General features: G+C 46.9%; 1 protein-coding gene across 1 annotated transcript; it reads left to right on the top strand.

The window, feature by feature from the left end:
* Window positions 1–1,255: 1,255 nt before the first annotated feature.
* On the top strand, window positions 1,256–15,516 carry LOC122686270 (valosin containing protein). Its single transcript, XM_043891449.1, has 17 exons — window positions 1,256–1,531; window positions 5,269–5,380; window positions 5,566–5,738; window positions 6,822–6,964; window positions 7,528–7,658; window positions 8,328–8,459; window positions 9,515–9,617; window positions 10,300–10,433; window positions 10,512–10,647; window positions 11,045–11,157; window positions 11,572–11,736; window positions 11,827–11,949; window positions 12,197–12,409; window positions 12,581–12,889; window positions 13,163–13,318; window positions 14,552–14,706; window positions 14,857–15,516. The coding sequence occupies exons 1-17, from the start codon at window positions 1,515–1,517 to the stop codon at window positions 14,960–14,962; spliced, it is 2,421 nt and encodes an 806-aa protein (XP_043747384.1). The 5' UTR covers window positions 1,256–1,514; the 3' UTR covers window positions 14,963–15,516.
* Window positions 15,517–19,488: the final 3,972 nt, after the last annotated feature.

Below are 19,488 nucleotides of genomic sequence, written 5' to 3'. Positions count from 1 at the left end.
GACACTGGAGTGGGTTGCCATTTCCTTCTCCAATGCGTGAAAATGAAATTGCTCAGTCGTGTCCGACTCTTAGGGACCCCATGGACCGCAGCTTACCAGGCTCCTCCGACCATGAGATTTTCCAGGCAAGAGTACTGGAGTGGGGTGCTATTGTCTTCTTCGTTAATCCTTGTTACCTGAAAGCAAAAATTCTTAGAGGAGAGAGACAAGCAGACCTCTGAGTTTCAGATTTCCCACCCCCATTCTAATCCCAAATTTGGATTTCCACTGTCTGAGTCAAATATGTCTGTGTCAATAGAGGGTGAAGGGTGAATTCAGTCGACGGGCCCCCAAAGTTGCATATTGAATATAGTTAGGGCTCCCTGGCGATTTGGACATGAATTTGAGCAAACTCGGGGAGCTAGTGAAAGACAGTGAAGACTGGCGCACTGCAGTCTGTGGGGTTGCAGAGGCGTACACGACTTAGCGATTTAACAGCAACGACCTGGCATTTTGGGCCCATGGACTTCCAAGTCTCAGTGTACAATTTTCTTACTGCCTTGGGCTCTGTTGAATCTGCTGTGTTCTGTAGCTGCCTTTTGACTCCTTTCGGGACTTGAGTCCACTCCCTCCTTTAGCCATGAATATTAATAACTAGTGGAAAGGAAGCATGTATCTCCAAGCCCCGAGAAACTGTAAAGCCTATGGGATTACGATTATCAAAGGGTGTAATGACGATAGGGTAGAGTGGATTAAGAGCTGGGGTGCTAGTCAGAGTCCAGAATAAAGGTGGCTGGAGCCGGCGTCCTGAGGAGCAAGGAGAGGGGTTAGAGTGGATACTCAGGCTTTGGAAGAAGACGGGTGTGTAGTTTATCAATACAACTGGATTAGACTAATATAAGGGTTCAATCCATTGTGCCAGGTTTTTCTAGTAGGGTAAACTCAGGAGCCAATGAACTGGAGCCAAGTGGGAGAGTCTGCCTCCCAGGGATAAAGGCTCTCCTTTCGCCAGTCGATCTGGCCCTATTCTTTTCGTTGATTGGTCGGAAATCCCAATCCGTCGAGGAAGCGTATCGTTGCGGCCAATTGACGTGGCGTTACTAGGCGTGTTGCGCCCCTGAGGCGGGAGCCAGGCCACAAACGAATTTCCTGATTGGCTCCAGTCCGCGGGTTGCTGGGGAGAGGCACGGAGAGGCGGGCGGGAGTCGCCACGGCAGACGCTGATTGGCTGGGGTGAGAGCACCTCTCCTTCCGATGATTCGGCTCTTCTCCGCTCAGTCTTAGCGAAGCGTCTGCAGCCGTCGTTTGAGTCGTCGCTGCCGCTACCCCCTCGCGGATCAGGCGCCAGCGCCGCCCGCCCGCTCGTCCACCGCCCTAGTGCCGCTGGGAGGAAACAAGAGGGAGGCTTGCGGGTTTGTCGCCGCCACTCGCCCCCTCTCCGGGAGAGCCGAGTCCCGGCCCAGTCGGTCGCCTGCCACCCCTCAGAGCCGTTACCCGCGGTCCGCCACAGCCGCCGGCTGGGAGAAGCGCGCGCCATGGCCTCCGGAGCTGAGTGAGTGTGTGCGCGTGCCCGTCCGCCCCCTGTGGGTGCGCGCACCGGGAGACCCACCGCGCTGGGTAGGCCCGGCCGGGCCTGGCTGTGGGCGCGTCTTGGAGGTGGAGACAGGGAACGAGGGAGAGGGAAGAAGAGGAAAGGGGCGAATGAGGAGCCGCGGACCCGGGCCCAGCTGCGCACCCGCGCGCCCCCTAGGCGGGGCTTGAGTTGGGCCTGGGTCGGGGCCTGGGCCAGATCGTGCTGTGTCATGCAGGCCCGGGCCGGCCTCATTGGCTCCTTTGGAACGGCCGTCCCGGCCTAGTGAGGTCTGCGGGCTCACACTGACGGCGCAGAGCCCCGGGGCCTTGCGGCGCCCACCTGCGATCTGATCTACCACCCGCTTTGGGCCTTCGGTCCCAGGAGAGCGCAGGCCCCGCGGCGGGCCCAACGCCCTAACTGGGCCCGGTGGGCGTGGACTTTGAGCCACGTGAAGGCCTTAGCCCGGAGACCGAGGCGGAGGCCGGCGCTGGGAAGGGCCTGGGAACTCTGGGAAGCTCACGAAAGCCCTTTTAGAGCTGGGTCGGCGTGGCCCGTAGTTGAAGACCTGAGTGGTGAGAGGCTGTTGAGGAAAGGGCAGGCCCAGCCGTTCGCTTCTGGCAGCCTTCATATTAATACTTGAGGCCTGTTATTCATACGAGAAGGCTTTCGTCAGTTTTCCTTGATGTTGTGAAATGGGGTTCTTTAGGTTCTTGCTAAAATTCAAATCTCAGTTTTTTGTCGACCTTTCTAGATTTCAGCCTTTGTGTGTGAAGGTTAGAGTTCCCTTAAACTCACACATTCCTTTCCCTAAGCAGCTATGTTGAGAAATCCTGGGCCCTCTGCTTAGGAAAGCATCAGATAAAACCTGACCATCTCTGCCCATTTTAGACTCAAGAGCTTTAGATACTGGGGGTATAGGGGGAGACACTGCCATCCTGTGGAAACCCTTCTATGCAAATCACTTTACTGAGTTCAGAGTTTAGGTGGTTTTTTTTTTTTTTTTGAGACTTGTTCCTTTTTTTCAAGTTTCTGAATTGAGATGAAGTATTACTCAGGTGCCTATTTAAAAGAACTACTTAATAATTAAAGTAGTCTCTTAGTCTTTAGTTTCCAAGACTGAAAGTAAAAGTCCAGAATTCTTGGAACCTGGAGTCATAAGACGGTTTCTGATCTCTAGGTCATCTTGCTGACCCTTACCTGAACCCTGTCCAAGTCTCCTGTGGCCCGTTGGGGTTCTGAAAGGGGCCTGAATCATGCCGACTACCAGGAGGATGTCCCCCAAAACAGTTCTCCGGGACTGTTGGCCCAGGATCAAACTGAATTCTGTCATGTAGAGGTTACTTCCTTTGATCTCAGTAGATAGATGTGGAATTAAAGGTCTTTAAGAGCATCCCACTCTTCTCCAGTGCCAGAGTCAGGAACGTAGGCAGAATGGAGATTTTCCTAGAATGCAGCTTTGGGGTTAAAATACAAAGTGATGGCTAGAGGCACCTGACATTTAATTTTTTTCTAGCCCTAGCCCTATACATCAGACAGGAAGATGGGCAGGCCTTGAAGGATATTTTGATGCATGGGAGAGAGGGAGAATTGATGGATTTAAGTTGCCCTCTCATATTGACCACGGTGCTTTCCAGGGTGTTTATAAGCATTGGAAGAGTATGCCCCTGCAGCATTGTGATCACCACTTTTGGGTTAAAAAGTTAGTCACTCAGTCGTGTCCGACTCTTTGTGACCCTATGGACTGTAGCCCACCAAGCTCCTCTGTCTGTAGAATTCTCCAGGCAAGAATACTGGAGTGGGTTGCCATTTCCTTCTCCAGAGGACTTTTGGGTTGGGGGAGGCAAATTTAAGCTAAGGAAACTCCACTCTTGGAAGTTAGTTTAAAGGGAATAAATAAAGATCCAGGTTATGTGAGAGGGTCAGCAGAAAACTTATAACATTTTTATATGAGTGGGATTTGTGTAATATTACTTTTGAATATATCAGGACCAAAAAATGTAAAAAAAATCCTGTTAACTTCCTAGTTGTTATTCTAGAGTACAGACATCTTTTTTTCTTGCGAATTGTGAAGATATTTCCAGTAAGAATACTATTTTGTCTTTTGTTGGCTGATAATTCCCAGATCCTCGAATGGTGCCTGGTGTATTTATGGAATTCTCAAGGCAAGAATACTGGAGTGGGTAGCCAGTCCCTTCTCTAGGAGATCTTCCCAACCCAGGGATCAAACCCAGGTCTCCCACATTGCAGGCAGGTTCTTTACCATCTGAACCACCAGGGAAAAACATATATATGCGTGCATGCTAAATTGCTTCAATCATGTCCAACTCTGTGCAACGCTATGGACCATAGCCTGCCAAACTCCTCTGTCCATGGAATTCTGCAGGCAAGAATACTGATGAGTAGGTGGCCATGTCCTCCTCCAGGGGATCTTCCTGACCCAGAGATCAAACTCGAGTCTCCTGCATTGGCAGGCAGGTTCTTTACCGCTAGTGCCAGGAAGCTCACACACACACAAACACACCCCTTGTTAATTTGTTGAGTGAAGAAATAGTCCATGGGAAGTGTTTCTTTTTATTTATTCCTTGGTGTCTTCCATTGTCTGGCCTCCTTATTTGGGTTAATGCCCATGTTTTCCTGAGCCTTAATAAGAGAAGGTAAGACCTTCTCTTCAAAGGGAGAGCCCACAGAGAAATTGGTGTTGGGAAGTGGTTCAGGTAGTTTATTTAGGTAGTTTAAACTGAGTCAGACTCAGGCAACCTTGATTTAGACAAGAGGGATTTGGATTTGTCACATGTCTCAGCACTTCTTGGTTTTAACTTTTTGAACCAACTCCATGGAGTTGTGTGTCTTTGCAAAGATAACTGTGAAACTCCATTTGAGCTTGAGCTTCTTTCTGGTGAAGATTCCAGATCTGATAGTGTTGTGTGTTCGCTTTTTTCAAATATGATGGTCTTTATGCTTTGCATTCCTGTGGTGCACAGAATGCTCTGGCGTTCAGCAAGTTTAGCCAGTAGGAAGGGTAATTCTAGTGATTCTTCTTCATAGTTTCCAGGCTTACTCTGTGGGGCTTGGGGCCTCTCTCAGCCCCATGGGAGGTTGTCTTACTCACTGCAATAAGGTCAGCAAAGAAAGAGCTTGTGCTATGTTCTGCAATGCTAATCATACTAAACGTCATACCATATGCCAGGCATTCATATCTCACTTAAGACAGCCCATTTTGCCTTCAACATCTCACTATTTTAAGATAGTAATCCTCTGAGATGAGTGCTATTGTAGTCCCCATTTTATATTGGCCTCCAAAGAGGTCAAATCACTTGCCCAAGATCACAGCTAAGTGGCAGGGTTGGAATTCAGACCCAACAGGTCTGACTGCAGAGCCCCTTCTCTTAATTATTATTCTATACTGTTTATTTTCATTTCTCTAATTACTGCTCAGCCTCCACTTTTGTTTTCTTAGTTTCCTGACCCTAGGCAAGATCACCTGGGGCCTTATAGCTAGGATACCAGTACTTGGAATAATACCAAGAGTTGCTGAAACAGGAATTGTAATATATACTCAATAAGCATTCTTGATCTTGACTGACTTTCTCTTTATTTGGGCTCTATGTGGGGACAACTTCATCAATGCACTATTTCTTTCCTAAGTGTGAGTTTTAGAGACTGGTGGGGACATTGCTGGAATTTGTTTTGGAACTGACTTCTTTTTCTCTTTCTAGTTCAAAAGGCGATGATTTATCAACAGCCATTCTTAAACAGAAAAACCGTCCCAATCGGTTAATTGTTGATGAAGCCATCAATGAGGACAACAGTGTGGTATCCTTGTCCCAGGTAAGTTGGGTCCACAGTCCAATCTTTGCTTACGGCACTTAACCTGAGGGCTTTTCCCAGGTTTCTTCTCTCATTTTTCTTGCAGTGACCACAGATAGAATGGGGTTTACTGGGAATCCCAACGTCCAGGGCTGCTGCGTATCCCCTGGCCCAGTGACCCAAAGGCCTTAACCTTCTTTCCCCAGCCCAAGATGGATGAGCTGCAGTTGTTCCGAGGGGACACAGTGTTGCTGAAAGGAAAGAAGAGGCGGGAAGCTGTGTGCATTGTGCTTTCTGATGACACATGTTCTGATGAGAAGATTCGAATGAATAGAGTTGTTCGGAATAACCTTCGCGTACACCTGGGGGATGTCATCAGGTGTGTGTGGAGTTCTTGGCCCCTCAGGGATGGGAGGCCAGAGGCTGCCCGCTGTCCAGGCAGTACCCCCACAGAGGCCTTGGACCTGCAGATGTTGGGAGCTTGCAGGCCATGGGAAGACTTAGGTTTCTAGGTTGTCTTTAGGCTTTGGGTCTGCCTCTGGGACTTCAAAATCTGCCTCTGCATGACCCTTGGGACAGGTTGGCATTTCTTGACTTTCTTGGTACCTTTATTTTTTTCTACCAGCGGTCACACCATAGACCTTGGTTTAGGATGCCATTTGAGGGTTGTATCTGCCAAATAAGCTTATAGCCTTGCGTTAATGGCTTTTGTTGGGGCTAGGATGAGATGGAGCATGGGCATGGAAGGTGGACTCCTAGCAGGTTTGTATAAAGATCCAAGCTAATCGAGGTGAGAGGCATAGTTTGAGCCAGGCCTAGGATAGTTCCAGTCTGAGTGATTTTAGACTTTAGGCAAGAGGTTTCTCCATCTTGAAGTCATCACTGGCCAGTGCTACCCAACCATCTTGTCACCTGGCCAGGAACATCTCAGGCTTCTGATTCTTTTTGGGGGATTCTAGGTTTTATGGAGCCTTCTTCCTGGAAGTGCTTAGTCACTTTCTCAAGGTGCTCTGACCACCTGACCGAGATGATTTTTTCGCTTGTATTTCTCTGACCCTGACACTTGTCAGACTGAGGTCCCCTTTTGTAATGTTGGGTTACCAGTAGTAACCAGAATGGGTCATCCCTGGCTATGTCTCATTGAAGACCTTCCCTTCTGTGTCTTCGTGGGGACTCCAGATGTGTGGGTCTTTCTCTGCCTCACTGATGGTGAGTGGGCAGTCCCAGCAGCTTCTTCTGGAGGCCCCCCTCCGCCCCGTCACCCTGCCCTGCCTGTGACCCGTTCTGCTTGGCTGGTGCTCTGCCCTCGCTCCCGTCCTACCCTCTTGCCTCTCCTCACCTAAAGCCATCCCTGCCTTTTCTCTTTCGCTCGCCATCAGCTCTCTGTGCCAGGCCCTTTTGGACACCCAAGTGCTTGGGGCTGCAGTGTGGTTGGTAACGTGGAGTCTGCTTGCATCCTCAGCATCCAGCCTTGCCCTGATGTGAAGTACGGCAAACGCATCCATGTACTACCCATCGATGACACGGTGGAAGGCATCACTGGCAATCTCTTTGAGGTTTACCTTAAGCCATACTTTCTGGAAGCTTATCGACCCATCCGGAAAGGTGAGAGATAATTCTAAGGACTGAACTCAAGGGCTGTTGTAGGGATACCCGACAGTAACCCTTGGTCCGTCTTTGTCTGTTCTCCTACGTGTGTGCACACACGCATTCTGCACTGGTATGCTCTCTCCTTTCCCGCTTCCTTGCACTTCCCCCTTTTCCCGTTCCCACTCCTTGCTCCAGTACAGTAAGCTGTCTTTCGTATCTCTGAAGGAAGAGGTGGGCCATTTGGGGTGTATCACAGTCCACAGTGTATTTAACACTTGGCGTAGTTCTCCTGTTCGCGGTTGTTGTGCAGGCTTGGGTTATATATACCCTAGAAGTCAAAAGTCTTACGGGCTTCTTCCTGGCACATCAGGTTTTATTCACTGTCTTTTAAGGGGCAGAAGGGCTCTTCACAGTTTAGCTTTCTCTTTTTGCCTGATGCTTAATAAGATGTGGATGAGAAGGAGAAAGGACAATATCTAGTGAACTTGGCATTCTAGATCCCAGGTTCTGATGGGGAATTCTTAGCTTTGTCTGGTGATAGGCACCTCTGACTGCTCTTGTGCTGATTGCTCTCACAGGAGACATTTTCCTTGTCCGGGGTGGAATGCGTGCCGTAGAGTTCAAAGTAGTGGAGACAGATCCCAGTCCTTACTGCATTGTTGCTCCAGACACAGTGATCCACTGTGAAGGGGAACCTATCAAACGAGAGGTGAGTTCTCTTCCTGATCCCGGTACCCTACTTTGTGAGTGCTCAGCGGGGCAGTAGTGTGGTAGTTCAAAAGAATCCTCAAGCTTGATGGTTAAGCTACTTCCCAGAGGTGGAAAGCATAGCTATTCATTTCTGGACCTAGGTGTTTTTAAGAAGTATCTGATATCAATAATTTTTAAAATCTAGATTGAGTCTAATGAGTCTAGTGGTTGAAATAAATTTTGAAGAAGCGATGCTGATGATCACATCTAGACCCCTGCCCGTTTCCCACAGTTTCTAGCTTCAGGTCTTAGGGGAGCCCACTGCAATAAGAATAAGGACAATGTAATAAGGAAAGGCTATGCTAGAAATCTTTGCCATGGAATAAATAAACAAATATACGGTAAAAGCAAAGATTGGAAATTCCCTGGCAGTCCAGTTGTTAGGACTCTGCACTCTTACTGTTGAGGGTTTGATCCCTGTTGGGGAACTAAGATCCCACAAGCTGCGCAGCATGGCCATATGAATAAATTCTTGCCCTAGGGTTTTTTGAATTTTCTTTGAGGCATGATCCCCTTAGAGGAGAACCTTCTCATATAGCAGATTCTCTACACCAGCTTTAGAGAAACTCAGCTTTTGCTGATCGTAGCATTCTAACCTTCTCCTTTTCTTTTTCTCTTCCATCTTCAGGATGAGGAGGAGTCCTTGAATGAAGTGGGCTATGATGACATTGGTGGCTGCAGGAAACAGTTAGCTCAGATAAAGGAGATGGTGGAGTTGCCCCTGAGACATCCTGCCCTCTTTAAGGCCATTGGTGTGAAGGTGAGTATTCTGGGCTCTGTTAGCCTAGGGTGGTGATTAACAACTACTCACTGTCTAATCTTAGGACCTGTTGTCATATTTGTGTTTCATCATTGCCTTGGATTTGAGAGGAAGTACTACATTCAGGCTTATAAAACACTCTAAATTCACTAAAGCTGCTAATGGTCTAGAACAGAGTAGGCCAGTTAAGTTCTCTGTTGAATTTCTTTTCTTAATTACAACCCTTCAAAATGTAAAGACCGTTCTTATCTAATGGACCCTATAAATATATAAATAGTCTGTTTTAAATGTTTATTATTTTAAGTCTTACCATAGTTTGCCAACTTGTCTAGAACAGTGTTGTCCAATAGCCATAAAGGAAATTTGCAGTGTGAAGGATCCTGAGTCCAGAATATTTGAGAACTGCTGGTCTAAAATGTAACATCTCAATTGTTCCTATATCATAGGACACCCTGAAGATGAAGTTTCCATCTATCCCTTTCCCTAGTATACATTGTGTAAATAAATTTATCTTTTGAGGGGATACTTTTCCATATCCTTCCAGTGGATGAAGCCAGAGAAAAGACAACTTCAAAGAGGAAAACTTGTGGCTTTTGGTAGGGGAAGGCATTCCAACATGATAATAAATCCTAGAGGGTTGTGATTATAGGAGTGAGTGAGCCTCTGGCCAACACTCTTAAATGGCTGAGCTAGTTCTTGGCTCTTACCTGTCTAAAGTCATCCCCTTGGCCTAATGCCCTCTAACTTTTCCTAGATCCAGGAGCTTCAGATTCACTCACACTAAGAGTTTCTTAGTGTGGTTTCTCTGCTCTCTTGTCTCCTATGCATTCATAAGTATCGTCAGCTTTCTGGCATTATTATCTCTGCTGCAAAGAGGAGTGAGTATGGTCTGAAGTAAAGTGTCTTCCTAGCAACTGCTATTTGAGGGCTCATTCAGAGTTGAGCTCTAATTCTCATCCTGTTTAAATAGAACCCTTCTTAGGCCATTTTAGGGTACCTGGGGTTGGGAGAAGATGAGAGTCTGAACCTAATCAACCCTCTGAACTGGTCCTCAGCCTCCTCGGGGAATCCTGCTCTATGGACCTCCTGGGACTGGGAAGACCTTGATTGCTCGAGCTGTGGCAAATGAGACTGGCGCCTTCTTCTTTTTGATCAATGGTAGGAGACTTGGTTCACTTTGTGTTTGGCTAGACTTCACTCTGAGCTAAGCATGACCCAGTCTCATGAGCAGGAGAACTCGTGGACATGCTCGTTTGTATACGTAGCCTCATGTATACTTCAGTGTTTGTATTCTGAAGTCCACTGCAGACAGATAAGCAGCAAGGGGAGGGTATGCTACCCTGGTGTCCCTTGATCTATCCCTCCTTGAGAAAGAGCATTAACAGGCTGAAGACATTAAAGAGGAGTAAGTTAGAATGAGAACTCCAAATGTCTATGCTTAATTATTTGAGAGGATTTGGGGGAAGACAGGCTGAGATCAACTATCTCTTTGAAGATGATATTTCACTGAAATGATGCTGAAATGATATTTCAGTAGGACCAGTAGGGGTCCAACTGGTGCTGCTTCTGCTCTGGCCAGAGGTCCCACAGCATCTGCTGTCACCATCTTCATACCTTTCAGCTCAACTGAGATAAGTGTATTGAGCCCCTTGACTTCCTTTTATCCTGGCTTGGTGGCTACCCTGAGATAATTGTTGGTAGGGGCTGTGGGAAAGTAGGCAGATGTTACCACATTCTCACTCAGGACCTGTCTCTGAACTAGACAGACAAGATATCTGAATACTTTTGAGATTGAGGAAGGAGGTATTTTTGTCACTGCATGCGTTCTGTTTGCGTTCAGGTCCTGAGATCATGAGCAAGTTGGCTGGTGAGTCCGAGAGCAACCTTCGTAAAGCCTTTGAAGAGGCTGAGAAGAATGCTCCTGCTATCATTTTCATTGATGAGTTGGATGCCATTGCTCCCAAAAGAGAAAAAGTAGGAACTTAACCAAGGGGATAGTAGGGTTTTAAAAGGTCCTGACTTCACTTCTGACCAGACATTCTGTCCTGACAGACCCATGGGGAGGTGGAGCGACGTATTGTATCACAGTTGTTGACCCTCATGGATGGCCTAAAGCAGAGAGCACATGTCATTGTTATGGCAGCAACCAACAGACCCAACAGCATTGACCCAGCCCTACGGCGATTTGGTAAGGACCCCAAATAACTCTTTTTTACTGTCTTTACTCATGGGGAGATTATGTCTCCAGTGGGCTTAATCCTGTTGGTCCCATATCTGTCCTTTGTCTAAGTCACCTAATCCTGAGGGTTTCTTTTCTTTTTTTTTTTTTTTTTTTTTTTTGAGGATTTCTTGAAGCCCTTTGCAGTTAGGCAAAGAGTAGGGTCCTTTCTTTCCCTTACTCCATGTCATGTCCAGGGTAACCACCCATCCTGGTTTGCCTGAGACTGAGGGATTTCCCAAGATAAGGGGCTTTCAGTGCTAACACCAGACATTTCCTGGTCACAGTGGGATGGTTGGACTCCTTAGGCCTGGTCCCTTCTTCCCTATGCACCAGAAATGATCCCTGTCTATGCATCATCTCACAGGTCGCTTTGACAGAGAGGTGGATATTGGAATCCCTGATGCTACAGGACGCTTGGAAATTCTTCAGATCCACACCAAGAACATGAAGCTGGCAGATGATGTGGACCTTGAACAGGTGGCATGTTGATGAGGGCTGGCCAGAAGTTCAGATGTCTTGTTTCCAGACAGTTGAAGGGAACTGTTTAGGGACAGAGTCTTCAGATATGAGGCGATTGATTTTAATTCCTGGGCAGGGAAAGGGAGGTGATCTGAGATTGAATCCAGGAAACTAAGGTTGGCATTTTTCTTGGTTTACACTGAATTAGGGTGAACCAGAATATTGGGGGCAGCTTTATTTCCAGGCCCCAAGTGCAGGCTTGCATACTTAAAAGTCCAGCTAATGAAAGGGCTGCTGGTATGTATTTAGGGAAATGGAGGACCCAGTGATAGGAGTCAGAGGAAGAGGGCAGGGTTCTGTTATCTAAGGCAGAAGAGAGATGTCTAAGCTAGGTCTCAGAGACAGGAGAGTAAGTGGATCTTCTCTCTGCAGGTAGCCAATGAGACTCATGGGCACGTGGGAGCTGACTTAGCAGCCCTGTGCTCTGAGGCTGCTCTGCAAGCCATCCGCAAGAAGATGGACCTCATTGACCTAGAAGACGAGACCATTGATGCTGAGGTCATGAACTCCCTGGCAGTTACTATGGATGACTTCCGAGTAAGGGCCACTCTCCCTTTCAGGTACACACACATGCACTTTGATCTCTTTCCTGGCAATTCTCATCCCCAATTTTTCTTCCCTTTTTAGTGGGCCCTGAGCCAGAGCAACCCATCAGCACTGCGGGAAACTGTGGTAGAGGTGCCACAGGTGACCTGGGAGGACATTGGGGGCTTGGAGGATGTCAAACGTGAGCTTCAGGAGCTGGTCCAGGTAGGGTGCTTGGTCCAGGGTGGGTCACTGCCTCAGCACATTGTCATTGAGCTGGTGGTATTGGGGTGTTGGCACATTCATTGCAGAAATTATGAGCATGATTCAGGAACCTGCTGTTCTGAGGTTGGAAGCACCAAGAAGCCTGTCGCCTTACACCATGAGATGGTGTGGGAGGATGCTTCTGTTAAGTTGGGTTTCTTTCAAACTGGGGGAGATATCCCTGAATCTTCTTTCTTTTTCTTCCTAGTATCCTGTGGAGCACCCAGACAAATTCCTCAAGTTTGGCATGACACCCTCCAAGGGAGTACTGTTCTATGGACCTCCTGGCTGTGGGAAAACCTTGCTGGCCAAAGCCATTGCTAATGAGTGCCAGGCCAACTTCATCTCCATCAAGGGTCCTGAACTGCTCACCATGTGGTTTGGGGAGTCTGAGGCCAATGTGAGGGAAATCTTCGACAAGGTGAGCTCCAAGTGGCTGGGCTATCAATTCACTTGCTTGGGAACAACTTAGGGGTAGAGGCTGTTCTTTGGGAGAGGTAAGACCATCCCTTTCTGGCAGCTCAGTTAACCATTTTTCTCGGGTCTGAGAGACCCAGCTGTGCTAATGCTTGAGTCCACCTGTCCCTCACAGGCACGCCAAGCTGCCCCCTGTGTACTGTTCTTTGATGAGCTGGATTCGATTGCCAAGGCCCGTGGTGGCAACATTGGAGATGGTGGTGGGGCTGCCGACCGAGTCATCAACCAGATCCTGACAGAAATGGATGGCATGTCCACAAAGAAAAATGTATTTATCATTGGCGCTACCAACCGACCTGACATCATTGATCCTGCCATCCTGCGACCTGGCCGCCTTGATCAGCTCATCTATATCCCGCTTCCCGATGAGAAGTCCCGTGTTGCAATCCTCAAGGCCAACCTGCGCAAGTCCCCAGTTGCCAAGGCAGGTGCAAGGTCTTGGGTCGCAGGGTCGTGAATCTGCAGGCTGTGGAATGCTCCTTGGTTCCTGGACACGGTTTCATTGGGGATTCCTGGGGATATGGTTGTAAAGGGAAGATGGAAGATTTGAGGGTATTAAGATGATCTAGAATAAGGAATAAAACTGATGGCAGAGGATGGAACAAACTGGAATTGGGAGTGCTTGGGTGGCTCAAAGATCAGTGAACCTCAGGGGAAGAGAGGCTAAAAGCTAAGGTAGCTCTGTTGCTTCTTTTAGGATGTGGATTTAGAGTTCCTGGCTAAGATGACTAATGGCTTCTCTGGAGCTGACTTGACAGAGATTTGCCAACGTGCTTGCAAGTTGGCCATTCGTGAATCGATCGAGAGTGAAATCAGGCGAGAACGGGAGCGGCAGACCAACCCATCAGCCATGGTGAGTCTGCATCCTTAGCCCAGGTGTGCTCGATGTGGGGAGCCAGGGGACTCTCCACAGTGCCCTAGAGTGTAAGGTGTTGGAAAGTTCATCTGTCTGAGAGGTTTAGCATGCCATGGAAGAGAAAATGCTGAGTAGATAACCACGTCCATCAGGAATTACAAAGACTGAGAAGAAATGAGCACAGACACAAATAGAGCAGGGCTGAGAAGCTAGGATCTATGGACCTATTCCTGGTGTTCCATGGACCCCCTGAATTAAATGCAGAATTTGATACGTATGTGTATATAAGCTCAATAAAGATAGGGACTCTAGTTATCTCGCTTGTTTCCCACTATATCATGGTACAGTGTTGGAAACTGACTTAATGAGCAAATAAATAATTGGCTTTCTTTACCCTTAGTGATGTTTCTCTCCCTCTCATAAAAGCTTATAAACTACAGTGATCCAAAGTCACAGCAGTTGAGTAGCTTCTTAGTAGAAGAGATAGGGTGTGAGCCTGGACTATAAGGAAAATAGAGGTTGGGTGAAGGAAGTAAGTCATGCAAGTCAATTGCTTGAGGAATAGAACCGCAGGAATTGGGAAAACCTGGATACAGTAAAGAGGTCGTGTGTTATGGAAGTGAGGCCTGTGCATAGGGTGTAATTCAGTTGTGATAAGCACTGAGAGTCATTGACATTTTCTGTTTGAAAATATAGGCTTATGAGGTATAATTTACATATTGTAAAATTCACTATTTTTACTATACTATTTCCATGCTTTTTAACAAATATGTTTTAAGTTTTCTAACTACTACCACAGTTGAGATAGACAAATTTCTGTCATCCCAAAAAGTTCCCTCATGCCACTCTTTCCCCTTTCTTTGGCTGCAGCGTGCAGAATCTTAGTTTACCGATTAGAGGTCAAACCCATGCCCCCTGCACTGGATGCCCGGAGTGTCAGCCCGTGGACTGCCCGGGAAACCCCTCTCATGTCACTTTAATCAGCTTTTTGTTCCCACCGTAAGCTCTTGGTAGTGGAATCTGGCCCTACAGTTTTACCATTCCCAGAATGCATTGGCGGGTTTTTAAGCAAGGCATGACTCAGTTTTAGGAATATTGGCCTGGCAGCATATTCAAGTTGGATAGGAGAGGCCCAATCCGCTGCTGCAATAATGGGGTCAGGAAGGCTGGGGAAGGAATCCAGGCAGAGCCTTAACCAGCCCTGGTGGTCTGTGTTTACCCATCCTACAGGAAGTAGAAGAGGATGATCCAGTGCCTGAGATCCGCCGAGATCACTTTGAGGAAGCCATGCGCTTTGCCCGCCGTTCTGTCAGTGATAATGACATCCGGAAATACGAAATGTTTGCTCAGACCCTTCAGCAGAGTCGGGGCTTTGGCAGCTTCAGGTAACTAGGTTTCAGTGGGCTATGCTTAAGTCGTCTTGGGGAACTATACAACCAAGGTAGTGGGAGCCCTAAGGACACAAGAGGGCTAATGGTGAAAATCATACACAAGTCCTGTCCTAACCCTCTTTTTTGCCTCTGTTCTTGATACAGATTCCCTTCAGGAAACCAGGGCGGAGCTGGCCCCAGTCAGGGCAGCGGCGGTGGCACGGGTGGCAGTGTGTACACGGAAGATAACGATGACGACCTGTATGGCTAAGTGGTGGTGGCCAGTGAGCAGTGAGCTGGCCTGGCTGGACCTTGTTCCCTGAGGGTGGGGGCGCTCGCCCAGGAGGGACCAGGCGTGCGCCACGGCCTGCTCCATTCCTCAGTGTGAACAGTTCAGCTGCAGTCAGACTCTGGACAGGGGGTTACTGTTGCAAAAAAAAAAAAATACAAAAGCGATAAAATAAAAGCGATTTTCATTTGGGAGGCGGAGAGTGAATTACCAACAAGGAATTGGGCCTGGGGCCTGCCCCGTTTCTGCTGTGGTTTAGAGCAGTGCAGGGAACCGCTGTGGGTGTGAACAAAGGCATTGTCACCAGTCCCCACAGCAAAGCACCTGCCCTTCACTCAATGCTGCCCGAGCCCTCCCTTCCCCCACCCAACCTGGGCCGGAGGGCGAAGGGCTACAGTTGCTGGGTGTTTATATAGAAAGTAGGTTGATTTTTATTTTACATGCTTTTGAGTTAATGTTGAAAAACTAATCACAAGCAGTTTCTAAACCAAAAACGACATGTTGTAAAAGGACAATAAACGTTGGGTCAAAATGGAGCCTGAGTCCTGGCCCCTGTGCCTGCTTCTTTCCTGGGAAGGGCCTTGGGCTGCTCCTCACTGCCAAGGCATGCTTCCAAATGTGAAATACTAGAAGTGAGGTTGCACCCTCTTCCCCTCCTAACATTGGTGTGCTGCTGCCTCGCCCAGTGTCTGCGGTCTCACTGGATAGGACTGCAGTGGAGGGCAGGGCACAGCCTGATGCAACTTCAGAAGTGGGGAATGTGACGTCCTCTACCTACATTTGATGGGGATGCTGAGACTAGGCCTGTAGAGTCCCCTTTCCCTGACCAAGGCTGGGTTGCTGTATAGTCTCTGTCTGGAGATGGATGTTCTCTTGATGCATCTTAAAATTTTCATATATTCATGTTCTGGTTGAGGATCACTTACAATTATGTCCACCTTTATGTAATTTGTATTATAAAAACATAGCTTTTTTTCTAATATAAAATCCTAGTTTTGGATGTGTTTCTTTCTAAACTGAACATCCTCCCCTGCTGCTAGTTTTTCAGACGATTGCTTGCATAACTTTGTCCAGGTGTGGTGTGTCCTCTTCGTTCAGCATGGACCAGCGTAATCACCTAGTGTTTCTGGGATTGGTATCGTGGTGCCTTACTGAAGAGTGTGATGCAGAGAAAATAATCTGCTGAATCAACCTAGTCATTGTAGTATTTACACCAGCCTCCAGTTTGACATTTATAGGTAGGTAATCTGCAAGGTCTCAAGATAGTTACACAGGCTGATTAAATTGGGGCATCTTGAACTCATGTGCTATGAAATAGATATTCTTACACTTCTGTGATTTGCATTGACCCTCCCTGTTAACCGTGACACTTTTCTCTACCAGATCTTGTCTTTGCTCCCCCGTTGGTTTTCACACCGTTTAGGTATCCTGATGGTTCAGCTTTCAGTCTTCTTACTCTCACATTGTTGCACCATCTCATCCCCGTGGCAGCCTAACCTCAGTGAGACCAAAGGCAAGCAAGGTCTTTTGGAGAAAAGACATTTGGTACCTCTGCATCAAGCTGTGGGAATAGAGCAGAAGGCAAGATCCCACAAAATATGTGGAGGGTACTAATGATTAGTACGTTACAGAAATTTATGTTAGAATGATTGCTTTGCACTCACTTACAACACAAAGTATACCTATAGGGAAGGTGGTTGGAACTCTATAGACTCTTTAGGAAAAAACAAGAGCAGACTTGTGAGAGGCCTGGTTTTGCTTCTGACATGTGTGCTTATAGCAGTGTAGCATCAAACAAGGAAGGCTCTTAGCTCTGCTGGGGCCTCAAGATTTCTTTGATAAAATGATTGACAGTGCTTCGTAAACTGTAGAAGGCAGTGTGAGGGACAGTTTGTTGTCAGCATGCACCTGCAGAATTCTGTATACTTATACAAATAGGTGAACTGTAAAGCCAGTTTCTCTTTTCCCCCACAAGTTTCCCAGGAAGAAATTGGAATGTAGTATTATTAAAGCAGATCAAGTTCTATGATTAGAAGATGAGTTTCTAACCAAGAATGTGGCATCAAATTAGATCATAGAAGACCAACAGTTTACCACAGAAGCAAAATCAAAGATGGAACTATAAATCTAACTTTTGGAGATGTATTGGGGTCCAAGATACTGATCCTGCAAGTAACCTTGAGAGTCTAGTGGTTACATAATGCCCAGGAGGAACACAGGGATTGATCATTGCTTTGAGCTGAGCAAATGTTAAGTGAAGTGAAAGTCTGTTGTGTCTGACTCTGCGACCCCATGGACTGTACAATCCATGGAATTCTCTAGGCCAGAATACTGGAGTGGGTAGCTGTTCCCTTCTCCAAGGGATCTTAAATAATTTGTTAATCTTGCCCAGCCCTACAAACTACTGAGGGCTTAAGACTTAAGAACATGATGTGGATTTTTTTATAAAGCTATTGAGAGATGCATAGACTTAATGGCCCAAAGGCAAGTAGAAATTAAGATTGCATTGTCTTTGAGACTACGAGACTTTCTGGAGGTGGATAGGTGAGAAGGGAAGTACCTTCAGTTCTACTCTTAGCCAGCAGGTGGTGAGTTGATATCAACCTGTATATACAGTTCAGTTCAATTCAGTCGCTCAGCCGTGTCCGACTCTTGCGACCCCATGAATTGCAGCACGCCAGGCCTCCCTGTCCATCACCAACTCCCGGAGTTTACTCAAACTCATGCCCATCGAGTCGGTGATGCCATCCAGCCTTCTCATCCTCTGTCGTCCCCTTCTCCTCCTGCCCCCAATCCCTCCCAGCATCAGGGTCTTTTCCAGTGAGTCAACTCTTTGCATGAGGTGGCTAAAGTATTGGAGTTTCAGCTTCAGCATCACTGTATATACAAGTTTGGGCTAAATAAAGCTTCGGAACAGAATAGTAACAATGAAAGGAGGCAGAAGCAGCCGCATGTGACTTCCGACTGGCTGTTTTTGTCAACCAGATACACAGGGTGAAAAAAGCAACTGGTGTGGGAGTGTGGACTTGACCTCACAGAACCTCACTGTCTTTGAAGAGCTTAATAGCTACAAAACCAGTGCTATCAACAAGGCATAAGCTGTTAAGGCAGCAAGGAAGGGGAAACCATACCAAGATTAAGGGAATCTCAGAAGCCTCTGGAGGTAGTCTGAGCTGGATGTTAAAGGAAGGTAGGAGGCTTGATGGAGTCAGAGCCTAAGAAGCATTAGGTTGACTAGCAAGGAAGTGAATTCTGAGAGTCCAAACCACATGAAGAACCTCAAATGCGAAGTGTGACTTTATTTTAAAGATGTCATGAGTCCTCTGGGGGTTTAGGCAGAAAGTAGCCATCAGATTTCTAGACAATTCACATTTCCCCCCATTTTTTTTCCTGTGGCATAATTTCACCCAACAATTTCCAATGTACAGTACAGTATTGTCAACCACATGTAAGTTGTTTCATGTAGACAGTTCACTAACACCCCTTCTGCCTCTGCCTGGTGTGGCTTGTGGGATCTCCATTTCTTGACCAGGGATCAAACCTGGGCTTCCACAGTGAAAGCACTGAGGCCTGTCCACTGGAGCACCAGGGATTTCCTGATAAATCACTTAAAAAAAAAAAAAAACTTGGGGAATTTCCTGGTTGCCCAGTGGTTAGGACTTGGTGTGTTTACTGCTGTGGGCCTGGGTTTGATCCCTGATTGAGGAACTAAGATCTGCAACATGACCCCCGCCCCCCCCCCAAAAAAAAAAATTGTGAGATAGTCATCTTTTTTTTTTTTTTTTTGAGGGTAAAGGAGGAATCAAGGATGGCAGGTGTCTGGCTTTGTATTGGGGTAGACATGGTACACCCCTTCAATAGGAATACACACATTGAAAGAAAAGATTAAAGGGAAAAAGAGGTTTTGGACAAGTTGAATATGTGGTTAGATATGCAGATCTGAAGCCTAGAGATGGTTTATAAATGACCCATGTTTTGAAGTATAGCACCTAAGGGAATGGGTTGAAGATGTTTTTTTAATGCCGTTGATAAAATTAGACATCTTTTTGCAGGGATGGGGGAATCCGATACCCTAATCAAAAGTTACATTAATAGTCTAAATGTACATCTGTGGGAATTCCTTGGTGGTTCAGTGGTTAGGACTGCACCCTTTCCCTGAGGAGGGCACAGGTTTGATCTCTGGTTGGGGAACTAAAATTACACAAGCTGCTAGGCACAGTCATAAGTAAATAAGGAAACAAGTATACATCCATGAAAGTGCTAGAATAAAGTGCTTTAGAAGCCATAAAGAAAAATGTTGATAGATTTAAACTCTGGCATGGTAAAAATCACCTTAAAATTAGAAAATAAACTACATAAATTGGGAGAAAATATTTGCAGCAAATGTAACAGGTTGAATTAATATCTGTGATAGGCAGGATAATGCCATTCCTGAGCCTGCCTGCCCCCCACCCCCCAATGCCCACATCCTAATCCTTGGCACCTATGAATGTTATGCTATATGGCCA

Source organism: Cervus elaphus, chromosome 29 (genome assembly GCF_910594005.1).
Source record: "Cervus elaphus chromosome 29, mCerEla1.1, whole genome shotgun sequence".
NCBI lineage: Eukaryota > Metazoa > Chordata > Mammalia > Artiodactyla > Cervidae > Cervus > Cervus elaphus.
Note: the sequence above shows the minus strand (reverse complement) of the source record. Positions and strands in the feature narration are given on the sequence as shown.

Bases quoted from the DNA above. Each gene is read 5' to 3' on its own strand.
- LOC122686270 (XM_043891449.1), top strand. The intron at 5,381-5,565 runs GTAAGTTGGGTC...TTCTTTCCCCAG, and splicing joins GTGTGGTATCCTTGTCCCAG to CCCAAGATGGATGAGCTGCA. The intron at 13,319-14,551 runs GTGAGTCTGCAT...CCCATCCTACAG, and splicing joins AGACCAACCCATCAGCCATG to GAAGTAGAAGAGGATGATCC.